The 17,108-nt window shown below is 43.4% G+C and overlaps 1 protein-coding gene across 6 annotated transcripts in view; it reads left to right on the forward strand.

The window, feature by feature from the left end:
• The window catches only part of SGTA (small glutamine rich tetratricopeptide repeat co-chaperone alpha), a 50,612-nt gene extending 40,192 nt beyond the window's left edge, over positions 1-10,420 (forward strand). For 4 of the 6 annotated variants that reach the window (XM_021008920.2, XM_078154099.1, XM_021008923.2 and 1 more), the window contains 5 exons: positions 493-555; positions 895-932; positions 1,265-1,354; positions 5,874-5,997; positions 8,896-10,420. In XM_021008920.2, the coding sequence (XP_020864579.1) occupies positions 493-555; positions 895-932; positions 1,265-1,354; positions 5,874-5,988 (306 nt within the window). In that variant the 3' untranslated portion in view covers positions 5,989-5,997; positions 8,896-10,420. The remainder of the gene's footprint in view (positions 1-492; positions 556-894; positions 933-1,264; positions 1,355-5,873; positions 5,998-8,895) is intronic. The other 2 variants (XM_021008919.2, XM_021008922.2) reach the window with 2 other exon arrangements.
• Positions 10,421-17,108: the final 6,688 nt, after the last annotated feature.

The raw sequence follows: 17,108 nt of genomic DNA on the forward strand, positions 1-17,108 counted from the left end.
TTTATTTTGGGTTAATTCTACTCATTGCACTTTAGGGCCAGGCAGAACCAGTCTAATCCCTTAGTCCTTACAGTAGTTAACAATGGCAACCATCTCTTCCTTTACTTAGTTTCTCAATAGCTACCTACGTGATAACATTTTATTTTCTTCTGATCACCCTCCTCTGATGGCGCTCCAGGGTGCCTCTTAAGATGTGGTACCTAGACTTGAATGAAGTACATTAGATGGGGTCTCTTAAGGGTCCCATATAGTGGGATACGGACTTTTGGCCTTTTGTGCCCCTTGATGCAGCCTAATATTAGATTACATCAGGGTTTAGTGTTGCTGTGTCAGGCTGTTTGTAAAATATAATTTCATCTTCAAAAGCCATCTGCCTCTTTTTTTGTTTCTTTTTTTTTTTTTTTTTGGCTTATGGAGCAGTTCGTTGATCTCTGTGTGCTATTTACCCATTGCCAAATGCCATCTAATAAAGTCTGTTTCTGGTCTTTGCAGACTGGAGGCACTGGAAGCTTTGACCTGGCTGGCTTGCTGAATAACCCAGGCTTCATGAGTATGGTAATGACCTCATTCCCTCCCCCCCTCCCAATATATGATTATCTAAGCCATAGGTAGAGGAGTTTGTACATTTCATTACTTTATATGTTGTGATCATTAAAAAAAAACCAACTCCATGTTGTAAAGCTAGATCAAAGCTTATCTAATTATAGTGGATTTGGCTACTGACTGGCACTTCTTGTTCTGCATTAGAAGGGTGTGGGTGTGTGTGTGTTTTGAACTTTTTCCTTTTCTCATTATTGATTAAAAATAAAATGCTACCATTTAACCTAGATATTTATAATGGGTGGTCAAGATGGTTAGGAATCTTTCTAACTATCAAACTATTTTCTTTAATAGGCATCAAACCTCATGAATAATCCTCAAGTACAGCAACTGTAAGTAATACTCTCTCGCCTTTTCTTTTGAATCTTTTAATAATTTTTTAAGATCTTAAAGCTGGATGTGATCTTGGGAAACGTGACAGTTCATAGGCAGTCTTATTATAGGAGAAGGTGGGAGACGTGGGCCTATTGAAAAACTTGCTGAATCCACAGAGAGCCTGCCAAACTCCAGCTGGGAGCCACTTGAACTAGGGAAAGCAAAGCATCCAAAAGGAATTAATCTTAATTCTTTACCAAGTCTCTTGTAACAGTCTGTCCTGCCAAGGACCTGGAATCGGAGGGACCAGAGTTGGCCTGTTTGTGAGTAATAAATCCTCTTCTTGCAGCATGTCTGGGATGATATCAGGTGGCCACAACCCTTCGGGAGCTGCTGGAGCCAGCCCTTCTCCAAATGACCTCGCCAGCCTCATCCAGGCGTAAGTTGATTTGCCTTTGTTAGGGGAGGAGGATGAAGCAGAGCTCTTAAAAATGGAACAGAGTCACCCTGGATCAAGTCCATCTGTAGAGCAGGAGAAGCAGACGGAAAAGCAAATGCCAACCACCCCACCAGAAGTCCTTACTCCCCCACCAGGAATCAGCCTTCAACTTCAGCTGGGGCCTCCCGGGATCATGGAAGCCACTTACTAATGACAGCCTTCTGGTCTGTTCTGAGAAGGGGTCTGTGCTAGCTCTGTCACTCCTCTTGCCGTGCTGTGGAAGACGATTCTTTCCCAAGCAGTTGTAATGGTTTATGTAGCCAAAGAAGGGTTGGTTTTGACACGCAAAAGGTCATGAACAAGCACCAGAATTCCATTCTTATTTCTCCTGAATGTTTTGGGTGGCTGGCATGGAGAGTGAATATGAAGGAACCCTATTTGACAGTCTTTTCTTGAACATCTACTGTGTATAAGGCATCCTGCTTGAGGTCCGCTCCCAAAGACCTGGTGCCATCCATCCAGGCTTTTACAGTAGGTCCCCTGAACGTTCCCCCACCTGTGCTTTGCTCTTCTGGGCAGTCTTTCTGCCAGCTCTGTTAGTAATGTGCTGCCACACTGCTCTTCCCTGTTAGATCTGATGAGCTCTGGCTGTGGCTCCTGTCCTCTCAGAACCCTTCAGTAGTTTCTTACTGCATACTGACCAAAGTTTAGACTTTATTTAGTCTGGTGTTCAAGGGTCCCTCACTATCTACTCTGTTCACATGCTGCCAAGCTATAGCCAAACCAGACTACTCAGTCTCCTGGACACACTTTGTTCATTGTTCATTCCACAGCTTCTGTGACTTATCTCTGCCTGTTGGATCCCTATCTGTCTTTTGAGGCACCCCTCAGATGCCACCTATATGAAGCCTCCCTGATGTTCTGTTCCTCTCCTTCCTGCCACATCAGTGATGACCTTTTACCCTGGGACTTACATGGGCTGCTGCTTGTACTTGTATGCACTTATGTGTTATGTTGTACATTTCTTTATCTGTGGCATAGCATCCAAAATTCCATAATGGCAAGGAAATCTCATTTTTGAAGGGATAGTGAAATACATGAAAAAACTATTAATACAAATTAGAAGATGTAAAAGATTTTCCTTTGGGTTGACTTAGGAAAATTTTTGCCCTTGGCTCAGGACCTTCTTTATCATACTCTATAAGGAAAGTGTTTTCTCTTTATCCCTCTGTATTTCTTTCTTTGCTTTTGTCTCTGGCCCTCTCTACTGTGCCTCTGGATCAGTGAAGTTTGGCATTCTGCTGTATTGTGATTGTGGTCTTAAATCCCACAAGGTATACGTTACTCTCATACGTAGATGTCCTGGCTCTAATACTTACCTTCTTTCCCTGCTTTGTCCCACCCCCTTTATACTGCAAGTGTATTTTCCCCAGGGAAATGGAAATTCATATTCACAAGAGGAAAGAAATGACCAGAGTTGCATTAACTTACCAAAGGGACTTAAAGCATTCTCTCTAGGATGGACTACGTAGCTCACAAGCTTCCTGAAACTGTTCAGATTACTTAGTTCTCTCTGTCCTCCCCGACCTCTCTCGAGTTTTCTCTTATGCTTTTGCGAGTTTTATTTCCATTTAATCATAAATGAGAATGGCGGCCATCTGTCTCCCTGCCCCCCCAAAGGAATTGGCTTGGTCAGGTCCTTTAAACAAATTTTATTTATCTGTTTGTTTTCTTAGACTCTTGCTCAGGACATCAGAAAGCCTCTCAGTAGTGGGTATCCGGTACCTCAGCCATATCTTTACACTTGTTTCCAAGTAACTGCTACTTCCGTCATTATGGGGAACAATATCACATGCCCTAGGATAGGTGACATACAGTACATGATATGAGAAAACCTGAGACACTCCACAGCCCACTCCCAACACATAAGTGCACAAGAGAAGCGCCCAATGCTACGTGATGTTCAGGGAAGGGCAGTTATGATTGGAGCACTTGGGGAAGGCTTAGTGATTGGGAGAGGAGACATCTGAACTGAGTCTAGTTAGGATTTTAATAGAGATAGTGTGGAAGACATTTTAGGTAACTAGAAGGGTGTGAAAAAAGGCATAAGCATAGGACAAGGGGAAGATGGTGAGGAGTCCACTTTGGCTAGAGCTTGAGTACGTGATTTTGGAGTAGTCTAGGACAGATCTAAAGAGGTTAGGGCTTTGAATGTTAGTGCTTCACTGGATAAATATTAGGAAGACAAATTGGAGTCAGGGGTAATATACAGGAGAAAAGGTATTGTAGTTCAGACTTGCAATGTTCTAGGCATGCTAGTGTAGTTTTTGAGGGAATACATAGGACTTAGCAACTCAGAGCCTCATCTGAAAATGTTGTGACCAGTGGTCACTCGGGGACCACTCACTATCTTTTAGAATTGTAGGTAGAGAAAAAGAGGAAAGCCAGGAATACTGTGCCGTACTTCTTAGATTCTGGGAAAGCAGATTTCAAGAGAATCAGAGAAAGGGTAGGTAGGATCCCACGGACTAAAATTCTACTGCAGAAGTCAGCCCAGGAGGGATGGGAAGAGATCTACCATGCAATTCTGAAGACACAAAGAGAAACTATTTCAATGAAGAGAAAAGGGGAGACTGTCTAGACAACACTGTGGATGCACAGGGAACTCACCAACCCACTTAAGCTGGTGCCCAGATAGTGAACACAGAGGGGCTGGGTCGAGGAGGCCAGCCACCCAAGTGTGGTAGGGTCCTCATGGTGGGTGTCAGTAGGGCTCAAAGGAGGGAAAGGACTGCTTGGCCCTCAGAGGAGATGGGAGGGTAGTGACTGACAATGGAGAGAATGCAGGGTTGCACAGCTCTTTATTTGGCTTCTGTTTTTTCTGATGAGGATGATCTTTGCGTGGAAAGGAATAGTCGATACCCAACATCAGAATGTCTAGCTGCCCTCGATGAGTGATGATTTCAAGTCACAGGGCCCACATTGACTTCATTCTGGGGAATCAAAAGAGATGGTGATTGCCAACCCGCTGTCCATGATGCTGCAGGACTGGATAAATATTGTCCTAATTTTCAAAAAGAGAATGGCACCTGAAGTTTGCAGGCCCGTGAATTTGACTTCACTTCCTAGCAAACACCTTAGTAAAGAGGTGGTTAATGAACATCCGGAAATGCTGCTATAAATAGAGTCTGTCTAGAATTTTGCAGAACATTTGACATTGTCTCTCCTGTTTCGTTCCTAGAAAAGGTGGAGAGATGCAGGCTAGATAATAGTATGCTAGATGAATTCAAAACTGTTGAGTGGTCAGACCTAATGAGACCCCATACTAGTTCAATGTCAAATTGAATGGAGATCTTCAGGGGAGTTTCCTGGGACTGGCTCTATTTAACGCTTTTATCAGTGGTGTAGATAAAGGCATAGATATATGCTCCTCAGATTTATAGATGATCCTGTTTGAAGGGAGAACTACCACTTTGAATGACTGTCAGAATTCAAAAAGATCTTGACAGACTACAGCAAATCTACTAAGTTGAAATTTAATAGGGATAAATATACAGTTTTCTATATTGGTTCAAAATATCAACTTCGCAAGTACTAGATGGGTGGGTCATGATTAGACAGCAGACAAGAATCTGGGAGTTTTAGTGGGCTGCAAACTTAATATGAGTGATTAGTGTGCTGATGGTGACAAAGAAAAGTAATGTCATCTTAGACTGCATTTAAAAAGGCATAATAGCCAGGAAGGAAAAAGGAAGTGAGGGTCCTGCTATCCTCTGCACTGGTCCACCCAGCTCTGGAGTGTTGAGGTCAGTTTTGGGCACCTCATTTTAGGGAGGATGTTGGTAAATTAAACATGTCCAGAGGAAGGCAACATGGTAAAGGGCCTCGTGTTCAGGTCCTTGGAGGCTTCATTGAAGGGCCTAGGGTTGTTCTGTCTAGAGAAGGTGAGGGAGGGGATGTAGAACATGATAATTGTTTGCAAATATTTGAAGTTTGGTTCTGGAGGATGGATTGGCCCCGGAAGGCAGAACCATGAACTGTATGGAAGTTGCAGAGAGGTGAATTTAGGCTTGATGTTAAGAAAAGCTTTCTAAGAATTGGAGGCATTCAGCAGGAGAATGGGCTCCGTGTCTCCCACTCAGCTGAGCTCTTCAAGCAAAGCCTGAATGGCCACATGTTATTGTGGAACATTCTCTTTCAGGTAGAGAGGATGGATTAGGAGGTCAACAAGCTCCCTTCCAACTCTGAAATTCTATGATTCTGTATGACGGTTGGAAAGTAAAGAAGGCAACCAAAGAGCACTAGGGTTTTGAGTATGGCTGACTGGGATGGTAACTTCCAGTGTCAGAAACGGCAGGGTGGCACCAGACCCCAAGTTTGGTTCTCAGACCTTAGAAATCCAGCCTCCTGCTACTCTTTTTTCCTTTTGGACTGTGAGCTTTTCTTATTCTTTCATCTCCTTTTTGGTTGAGTTGGTTTTTGCTTATTCTAATTGCCTGTGTTTGGTTTTGTTCTTCAGAGGCCAACAGTTTGCTCAGCAGATGCAGCAACAAAATCCAGAGTTGATAGAACAGCTCAGAAGCCAGATTAGGAGTCGGACTCCCAGTGCCAGCAACGATGACCAGCAGGAATGAACAGTGAAGGTATACGTCTGGGGCCTGACGAGGTGACATGACTGGTAGACTTAAGTACCATGACTGGTACTTACCTGAATCAGAACAGTTGGGTTCAGGTCCTCATTTGACTCTATGGGACCAATGCTAGCAGTTCATAGAGTTTGGGAGGGGGAATCTGTGAGCTTGTTGTCTAATTCAGTCTTCTATCCAACACAGAAAACCCCACTTTAATATCTGACAAGTAGTTTCCATCCTCTCCTTATGATGAGGCAGCCAATGACATTTTTAAATAGCTCTAATTGTTCTTCCCTATAATGGTGAGAGCTTACATTTGCCAGTCATCAGTGGTTTTTTAAGTGGGGTGGGACTGCTCTCACAGTAGTCATAGGGGTAAGTGCTGTAAGTGTTGTTATCCCCATTTACCAAGGAGGAAAGTGACACCCTGAAAGATTAGGTGGCTGGTCCACAGTCACCTGACTAAAAATATTAGCAGATTTAATCAGCTTTAAGGTTGACTTCTCATAGATTCTTAAGTCCTCACAACAAACCTGTGAAGTGGATAATACAATACAAATATTTTAATCCGCATTTTGCAGATGGGGAAACAGTGTGAGAGATTATAAGAGGCAGTTTGGGTGGCTCACTGGATGAGTCTCAGTTTCCTTCTCTGTAAAATGGAGATAATAAAGTAATAGAGCCTCCTCCCAGGATTGTTGACAGTATTAAATCCGATAGCATGGCAAGTACCTTGCAAACCTTATAGTGCTCTATGTACACATACTAGTGATTATTATGAGGAGCTTGCTCTAGTCACATAGCTTGTTATGGTCAGCTGTGGGATTGGAACCCAAGTCTCTGCCTAGTCTGGTGCTCTGTTGCCATCTCATAAGTGACAAAGCTGGATCACGACCTCCAGTCTTTAGCCATTAGACATGTCCAGGACTCTTTCCTTTACAACGTGTTATCTTTCGCTGTAAACATCATCCTTGTTCACATGTGTATGTCCCTGATAGCTGCTAAGTACTTTCCTCACAATTTCTAAATGAGGAAATTAGTGCAAGTGCTATTATCCTAGAGAAAACTGAGGCTCTGAGGAGGTGAGCCACTTGCCCATTGTCCCAGAACTAGTGGGATTTGATTCTGGTCTGGATTTAAGCTCAGGTCTCCAGACTTATATCCAGAACTCTTTCTGCTGTGTCACATTGCTGTTTTCTTTGGGCTGCTGTCTCTCCTCCCTGTTGTATCTCTACCCATGGCCACTTAGCTTCTTGTCCTCAAGTTTCCCCACGTAAGACAGGGACCATAACCTGCAGAGCCACCTATCTCGGATGCAGAGACTCTGTCGACCCAGTATGAAACTATTCCATGAGTTACTTTTTTGGATTAAAAAAGAAATTTCATCACTTGTTGGCTTACCCTCTGGTGAGGGAGCTCTCTCTAAATGGCTGAGTGTGTCCTCAGCAGCAGAAATAGAGCTTGGTGACTTCCAGTGGCAAAGCCTTCAAGAACCTGGAGTTACCTCGGTGTCAGATAGGTACTTTAGAGGGGTGCTTGATAAGGGGCTCCCAGGGATAGTAGGAGGAAAAGTGCCATAAGGAACATGAATGTGGCTTGAGTTCTTTAGAATTGAGGCATCACATATATGCATGATATTGCTATTTGGATTTAGATAAGTGCCTGCCTAGATTTGCAAGTGATTCTTCCTAGCATAGTCCCTGACTGGCATCTTTTCTTGAAGATGTCTAGTGAATTTTATAGATATTGTTTGTAATGGATACCGTTGGATAGTACCAGATCTTCATCATTATTACCCGTGCTTAAATTAAAGAGGGAAAAAAAAATCTGTACAAGGTGCATTTAGGAGTTAGACCTGGGGTTCTTTATGAGCTATCTATGAAGTCCAAAACAATTCAGCACTATGGCAGCCAAAAAAAAGTTACTTCAAGTGCAGACCGAATTAGTTCTAGGCTTGTGTTTGAAACAAGGGAGTTGTGATGATCCCTGTAAGCTAGGGGTGAGGGTCACATGTGGCCTCGAGGCTGCAGGTTCCCCACCCCTGCCCTGAGCAGGGTATGAGCAAGAGTATGAGAGTACTGAAGACCCTTTTAAGTGGGAAGGGCTTAAAGAAACCAGAAATGTGGAGCTTGAATAAAGAAAGATTCGCAGAGGGAAAGGGGGGTTTGTGTATTTAAAAGACTGTCATAGTAAGGGGGGTTCGGCTTGTTTTGACTAAACATAGAATGCAGGACTAGGACAAGTGGTCCTAGATATAGGAAGGTGAATTCCATGTCAATATAAAGAATTTCCTAAGAAAATTAAGTCCATCAAGTTGTGGAATGGGCTTTCTCTGAAGGTAATGAGCCTTGAATTATTGAGTATGGTCATGAAAGGCAGGGTGACCACTTTACTTTACGAGCCTCAGGTTTCCTTATTTGTAAAATGGGGATGATGTTACCTGAGAGGCAGTATGTTGTGGTAGAATGGGACTGGACTTGATTCAGAAATCCTGGATTAGTTACGAGTCTACCACCTATAGTTGTGTGCCTTGGACAAGTTACTTCTCAGCTTCAGTATACTGTCTGCAAAACTGGAATGCTCATATCTACTTCACAAGGTAGTTGTGAGATTCAGTTGGGATAATGGATCTAAAATTGATACATCAACTTTAAAGTGCTATATGTTAGCTGTGTTGTTAGCTGTTAAAGTGGAAAATGGGTTCCTATTTCTTCAAGTAAGGCTTCTCCTAGGTGGTCCTTGGGGTTCCTCCCTACAGTGAGGTTCTGTGATTATATGTTACTGTGAGGGTCGCGTGGTATTTCTCATTCCTACACCCGTCCCCAGTACTTTGCACATAGTAGGCCCTTAATGACTTGTTGGAGGGGTTAGATTGTTATGGTTTTCATTGGATTTGTGTTTTCTTAACAGCAGCACCATTGAGAATTGAGTCCTTCGATGTACAGACTGGAAGCCATGTGTTCTGCCATTTCTCCAGTTGGGATTTCCACGAGAGAAAAAGAAAAAAAATTATTGGACCTGCATGTTAAGATGGATTCTTATTTTCCTTTTCTTTCCCTCTCCTTCTTCCCTTCGTTCCCCAGACTCTTATTTTTTTTTTCCTCCAAAAAAGAGCCAGCAAGCTGTAAACACAAACCAGCATCCACCCTCTTTCTAGCTCTCAGAAAGTCAGTTACCGAAGTGTTTTCTACAGTGGGGCCTATGGGTGGTTCTCAGCCCCATTTACGAGATGTTTCAAGTTTTCTGTTAAGAAGCCTCCACCATCTTGTGTTTGTGGGCCACATACACTGGCTACCTGGGGCTTTGAGGGTTGTGTTCATCTCCTCTTTATTTTTTTAAAGAGGAAAAAAGTATTTTCTTTCATGATTAGAAGTCAGTTTCTAAACACAAACATCCTCTCAGGTTGCCTGGGGTTCCCAGCGCTCCTCCAGCTGAGTGTCCTGCTCTAGTAATGCTCACTGCCATTTACAACCTGGGGCGTAAAGATATCATGCAGTTTGGATTATCTGTATGCGTGGGGAAGAGTTCAGTTGTGGATGTATATGGAAGCTTTTGTTAACCTGAACCTTTTAGGAGGAGGGGGCAGTCTTATTGGGGTGCGTAAGACCAGTTTCTGTGACTTTCTTCAAATTGAACATTTTGATAGGAACTTGTTTTTTTTTTTCCTCAGATCCTTTCTGCCAGTGATCTCACAAACATCTAGTCACAATCATGATTTGTGCCTGGTGCTGCTCACTTGTTACTCATTCACCAGGTGGAGAGACTTGAGCTTCATACATCAGTCTTATCACCCATCCATTGCCTATCTCACTGTCCATTTGCACACAGGTGATAATGGGCACTTGGGTTTCTACTGGAGAGGAATATCTGCACAGTTTCTCCCTTACTGTGCATGGAGGGTGGGACTGATAAAGGATAACAGATCCCACAGCCTGCATTGGTCAGCTGCTGGACTTGTGAAGGTGGCAGGCAGCGTTTTATAGGAACTTGCAGGGAGGCAAGCCTGCATTTGCCCACGTAGCAATGGGGAATTAGCTACCATGCTCCGCAGTAGTTTGGATACCTCATTGGAAATCCTGGAGGCCTCCACTCAACACGATCAGATAGAGTTTGGTAAAGGCTCGAGGGAGGGGAGAAGAGAAGAGCTAGTTATGTGAGTCATGAAACTTATGAGCGGAGCAAGTTGACAGTGTCTCAGTCTCATATCAGATAATTGAATGGAAGGCTCCATAGTGAGAAAGGTCAGCTGTCTCCCTGTTGCTTTCAGGGAGCCTTTTGGGGAGATAGTTGAGCTTTTGAGTGTTCTAGATGACTAGCAGGAGACAAAATGGTGATCACCCGTAATCCATCAGCACCCACAATGTTTTTAACTCTTCAGTTTTGACTGTGGTGAAGAATGTAACGTGTGGGTAATAAATATATGTTGTGACCTTTTTATTTGTCCTCACTTCCGTCCTTTTGTCCTCAATCACAAGCGTCTTAGGAGACCATCAATCCAGAAGGCTGGGCGCAGAGCCCAGGCTTCTGTTTTGTTTGGTTTCCCTGTGCAGTGTGCCTGTGGCCCAGTCCTGCCTGGCAGAGAAGTGAAAGCCAAGCAGCTGTTTGCTTTGCCCACCGAGGGTCAGAGCTCGCACTGAGCAGAGAGCAGTCAAACAAAGGAGCCATGAGACTGACTGCCTTTCCTGGCTTGGCAGCAGGGGTGTCCTAGAGCACTCACAGAATGAGTCATCACTCACATTTCTTAAAATACTCCAAGGTTGGCAAAGTACTCTCCACACAACAGTCCCTTGAACTAGGAGGAGATGTAGAAACCAATTCAGGAAGTGCCCTGGCCTTGGCCACCCCAGGAATCTGTGTCAGAGCTGAGATTTGAACCCATGATGCCCAAGTCTGCCTCCGCACCCAGCTGGAAAATGGGCTAATGTTATGCAGTGACTCTAGGGTTGTTTTTGTTTTTTAAGTGGGGGCAGACCATATAATGTTGAAGGTTCACCTTTCCACACAATACTTTTCAAAGGTGGATTCTGTTGGGAACAGAGCTTGACCTCACACCTTGTAGTTTAGCTAGAGTCAGCCTTAGGCTTCAGCATGGCCAGGCTGAGGCAAGGCCAGGAGAGGTTTGAGATACCCTTTATTAGAACCTTGGTTTTCATTTGGTCCAACTCTCTCAGGAGGAAGCAGAAGCTCACAGGCAGCATGGCTTCCCCAACACTGCAGATAGCAGCAGAATTCGGATCTGATCCCAGATGGTCTCCTCCCTGAAATACAGCATTGGCCCACTATGGCACACTGCCTTTCACCACAGCAGGGTGTTGACATGGGGACAGTTTTCCTACTACAAGATAAACTTCAACTCTTCTGCAGATGGCTCCCTAAGCGGGGGGAGGGCACTTGTGAAGGAGATGGTCTTGTAGAGTGGAAGAAAGAACTGAGTCATCCTGCGTGGGCTTCTTGTCCCATCTCTGTCACTGGAACCTGTGGCTCAGCGGCCTCATCTGTGAGATGAGGGGGTGCTTGTAGATGGTCTCCATGGGGCCTTTTAGCGCCAATATTCTGAGCTTAGAGCACAATGGCTTTGAGCTTGTCTTCTGACTTTTCCAGAGCATTTTCACTTTTACTAAGATAATGGTATATAATGGAACAGTCTCTGGTTTGGGGTCAGGAGGTTGTTGATAGATTTCTTAGTACCAGCACTTATTGGCCGTGCATGCCAAACCTTGGACAAATCATTTAAGGAAACAAGCTCAGTTTCCCAGTATGTAAACTGGGAATAATAGTACTTGGAGTCTTTCCCTTGCTAGATTGTGGCATATCAATTAACATTTATCATATGCCTACTCTGTGCTGGGCCCTTTGCTACGCTGTGAGGATACAAAAGACATTCCTTGTTCTTAAGGAGCTCAGAATCTAATGGGGAAGACTATGTGCAAACATATATACAAAGCAAGCTCTATACAGGGTAAATAGGACATAACAGGGAAGGCACTGGAGAAGGTGGAATTTTTTAGTTGGACTTAAAGGAAGTCAGTAGTCAGTGGAGGAGGAAGCATGTTTCAGGCATGAAAGCAAGCCGGAGAAAATGTCTGGAGCCCAGGGTTGCCGAGTGTCTTGATCAGGGGACAGCCAGGAGGCTACTGTGACTGGATCAAAGTGTCAGAGAGTAAGATAAGACTGGAAAGGTAGGAGAGAGCTAGGATATGAAAGGCTTTGAATGCCAGGCAGAGCTTTTTTGTATTTGATCCTGGAGACAATAGGGAGCCACTGGGATTCAGTAGTTTTGCTTGTGTTTTAGGAAAATCACTTTAGTGGCTAGAGGAAAGATGAATTGGAGTGACAGGGTACTTGAGGCAGGCAGACCCACCTATTGCAATAATGAATGAGGTGATGGGACCTGCGCCAGAGTGAGGGGTAACATCAGAGGAGAAAATGGGGTATATTTGAGAGATGCTGCAAAGGTGAAACTGATAGGCCTTGGCAGCAGCTTAGATGTGGCATGTGAGAGGTAGGAGTCCTGGATGACTCCTTGCTTGCAAGACTGAGGGACTGGGAGGATGGTGTTGCCGCCAGTAATAGGGAAGGTAGGAGGTGGGGAGGGTGTAGGGGGAAAGATAAAAGAGTTCTGTTTTAGACATTGAATTTAAGGTGTCTACTGGGCATCCAGTTTAAGATGTCTGAAAGGCAGTTGGAGATGCAAGATTGGAAATCAGCAGAGAGACTGGGACAGGCAAGTTGGTTTTGAGAATCATCAGCGTAAAGATGGTAATTACAATTTGTACAATTATGACACTATATAAATGTGATTCTCTTCCTTATGACATCCATGGAGGTTGAGTTAGCCCATGTTTGTTATTGTCCTCACTTGACAAGGAGAGGATGAGGCCCAGAGAGAAGAGCAGAGCCCTAACTTGGGACAAAAGTTTGGTGGCAGGAGAGGGATACCATGGCGCCAGCATCCGGGGACACTTGTTTGAGTGGTGAGGAACCTCCCCAACCATCTCCATCTATTGCTGTAAGGCTCAGGTTAGTAGCAGAGGAAGGACCTAGAACCCAAATGATGTAGAAGGCAAATGACCTGACTTTTAATCCACTCTTCCCACTCAAGGAGCTGGCTAAAGCAGAGTTATTGCCAGAGGGCCACTGGAACACATGAATTTTTGTAATTTTGTATTTTTGTGGGTTTTGTTTTGTTTTGGGGGGATGGTTTTGGACCAGACCACTGTGGTTTCATTGGCCTAGGGAGCTCCTAGTGAGAAGGTGAATTGCTTTGTAACATTTTTTTTGTTTGGTTGGTTTTTTTTGGTTAGGCAGTGGGGTTAAGTGACTTGCCCAGGCTCACACTGCTAGTAAGTGTTATATGTCTGAGGCTTGATTTGAACTCAGGTACTCCTGAATTCAGGGCCAGTGCTCTATCCACTGCATCACCTAGCTGCCCCGCTTTGTAACTTTTTTAGTCTCAGAGAGTTGCTTCAGGGCACAATGGGTGCTTACACTTAGCCTAGGTCACATCCAGTAGGTGTCAGAGGCTGGACCCAAACTCAGTCTTGCTGACTCTGAGGCCCACCCTCTGTGCACTAGGCCTTGCTGCTGCTCAGCATAATGCTATGGGGAGGGGAAAAGTCTTAGAGAAAGTTGTCCACATAAGGTGAGGCATTTCAAAGATCATGGTGGCCACCCCTCCCCAGGATGAGATAGACTAAGGTTGCTGGGGGAGAGGAGAGAGGATTAGGACTTAGGTTACTTTCCAAAGCTGAACTTAATTTTAGATGTAAAACTAGACAGATGATTGCTGAAACAAGTTGGAACACGTGGAAGACCAAAGTGAAGGCATATTACTTTCTAATTTAAGAATCAAGTACTCAGAATTATTTGTCTTCATGGAGGCGTGTGTGGGAATGAGTTATTTATAGAAATCTGAAGAATGGTTCATTGGCATTGGGATGATTATTTAATATTTCACAAATTTTAATACCTTCGGTTTATCTTTCAGAAAACTCAAGTATATCCTAGATCTGTCTATACATGGCATCTGTTTTCCCTTTTCCTCATGGCATTTCATTGACAAATGAAATGGGACAAATGGTATCCTTGTTTTAACAGTGGGGAATAGGCCAATTCTTGGAAGGCTGAAATTCAGTTCCCTAAAGGTGTGGAGTGGGGATTGTAGTCCAGTTCCTCTTTGTGATAAACTATTTGAACTGGAAACAAGACAGACTGTAACAAGTACCTGTCCTTCAGAATAAATGCCTTCTGACACCACTACCTACCCTCACTTCCCTCTCCATGCCTGTTCAGTCTGTTCAATAACCACTTTGTTTCCTGAAGAAAAACTAGTGTCATGCCCCCATCTGGCTGCATTTCACCTCTTTCGGTTGTCATCCAGGTTCATGGAATGTTGGAACTGGAAGGAATCTTAGACCATAGAATGTCAGAGCTGGAAAGGCCCTTAGAATGGTGGACAATTATTAAACCATCCAGTCCACCCCCTTGATTTTACATTTAAGGGGAAGGATGGGAAAGTGACTTGCTCAAAATCCCAGATACAGTGGCAGCCCTGGTGCTAGAGCCAGGTGACCCCCTAAAGCCTTCCCCAAAAGGGAATTTCACAGCGTACTTTGTCTCTCACTGGACTGATTGATATCTTAGGAAGCATTTTCTTAGGTATAACCTGAGGAAATGCTCCATACTTCACTTTATTGCCTATGTCCTCTTTTTCTTTCCTAGTGGAGACTAAAAGCTAATGTGACTATCTAGTTTATATTTATATAGTACTTTATATTTTAAACGCACAGTAGAGAGACATTGTGCTATGTATGGTGGGAAGAGGATTGCTTTTGGAATCGGCAAAGACCAAGGTTCAACCCCTGTCTCTGATCTTTGAAACCACAGGTTCCCACAGTGGGTGATAGCATCCCCTGAGGGATGCTGGAAGGATGGCATGGGGTGGGGTGGGGGTGGTAGTAAACTCGGGTGCAGTTGGAGGATGTTGAATAAAAATAAGGGAGAGGTGAAAGCTTAAGGAAAGAAGATAAAATTTTGAAAGACCGTTCATATGTTTCATCTGTTGTGTAATAGTTAATCATGGTGATTACATTTTATTTTCCAAATAAACCCACAAAATGCAAGTTATAACCAATCAATGGTCAAGTCCAAGGACAGGTCTTAACAAGCAAGTGTTGGCAGGCAAACACGTTGTGCATTGTAGGAAAGTCCAGCATGCATCGGCTGAAATATGTGTGTGAAATGGCTTATTTATAATACTATACAGGTTGGATGACCACAATATTGCATCATCAAAATGTCAATGCAGGAAAAATTTACAATAAATTATTTGATTTAAGATGCCTTTAAAAGAAAAAAAAACACATTAAAGAGTTAAAGATTCCCAGGGGGTGCTGAGTAATTTTTAAAAAAATTTATCCCAGGCCTATTTGTAGGCCAAATAAGTTTGGGAACTTCTGTAATCTTGGGTAAGGCAGTTTGCCTTTGGGCCTCAGTTTCCTTATCTGTAAGATGGATCTGTTTGTAGTATTTAAGAGGATTGTTGTGAAAATCAAATAAAGTGTTTTAAAGACTTTGTAAAGAAAGTACTCCAAATGGCAGCTATAATCCTCTGAAGTAATTTACCAAATTCCTTTTCTTATAGTTGAGGAAGCTGAGCTTAACAGAGGTTTCCTTTTGTCCATAGTCACACTACTAGTAATTGGAATAGCCTCACTGTAACCCATTTCTTTGGACAATGTGCTTTTTATCTTATGATACAAATGATTCACAATTAAATTCAAGATGTGTTATTAAACACCACGTACAGCTACTTTGCCTCAGTTACAAAGACAAAAGAAAACAGTATTTGCTCTCAGTGAGTTTACATTCTGGTGGCATATAATACGTACACAGATAATCAGACCAAATGGGTGTTAGGAAAGGATCCTAGATGTCGAATTTTAACGGACCTTAGTGGTCATCTAGTCCAACTTTCACTTTATAGATGAGCCTGATTCCAGATGAAGTCACATGACTTGCAGTAGCAGGTAGAAGAGCTGGAATTTGAACCCATATATTCATGAGTCCAAATTTAGACTTTAAAAGGTGGTTGGGGACTAGATTGTGGAGGTTTCAATGGCAGGCTGAGGATTTTTCATTTCATCCTGGAGACAGTACTGACCCTCATTTGTAAAGTGTAGGGACTGGCAATTTGATGACCTACCAAGCTGAATCCATGATAAGATTTTTGTATGGGGGGTGGGGGTGGGGTGGGGGTGGGAGAGGTGTTTTGCATAATCTGATCTGTATTTTAGATGTCTTAACCATTGAAAGGCTGTGCTAAGCCTTTAACTGTGTAAATTCACAGAATTTACCAGGTTTGCCTATAATGGAAAGCAAATTTGGGCTGACTCAGAGCCCAGAACCCTCACATCTTTTATTTCTTGACTCTGAGTGGCCTCCTCCCCCTGAAGAAGAACCCTTAGTCTGAGTATGAAAGGAACCGAAGCACTGAAGCTATCAGGAGTCAGGAGAATTGAGTAGCTGTCAAAGTTTCTAAAGAGAAAGCAGAGCTTCTGCTCTAGAGTCAGTTTGCTTTCTTTGTTTGAAGGGAAGTGCGTAATACTTAATTACTGCTTCTGTCCCACCTGTGTTACAAATAGCCTATTTCTGAACGTTTCTGTCAAAGGTGCTCTGAGCGACAAGCTGGCAATTAGACATGGATTTAGCATAAGTCGTGACTTCAGAAAAAGCAGGCAGAAAATTTGGCTTGAAAACGACTTGTCTGAAGCTGTATCAGCTGTGAAGGAGGAGGATTGGTTTCCCTAGTAGTTCCTGACCTTTCCCACCTTGGTACCAGGACACCAAGCAGTGGTGGGCTAGCCCACCCTACCACCTGCAAGCCCAAGATCCCTTTCCCCTTCTTCTATGTGCAGGATGATTTTTCCCCCTTTCAGCAGAAAATAAGAAAGTAATTTTGAAAAAATGTAGGAGAAAAAAACTGCATGTATATTTTTTCTTGTAGACAAAAATTCTAAAGATCAGCAAAATTTGGAATGGTCATTAAGATAATTTGAGGTTATTAATCTGTTTTATTGATGGGTCACACTGATGGTAAGTGGGGGAGCTGAAATTCCAATCCA

The sequence above is a fragment of the Phascolarctos cinereus genome, unplaced genomic scaffold (assembly GCF_003287225.1).
Source record: "Phascolarctos cinereus isolate Bilbo 61053 unplaced genomic scaffold, phaCin_HiC Scaffold_4;HRSCAF=312, whole genome shotgun sequence".
Lineage (NCBI taxonomy): Eukaryota > Metazoa > Chordata > Mammalia > Diprotodontia > Phascolarctidae > Phascolarctos > Phascolarctos cinereus.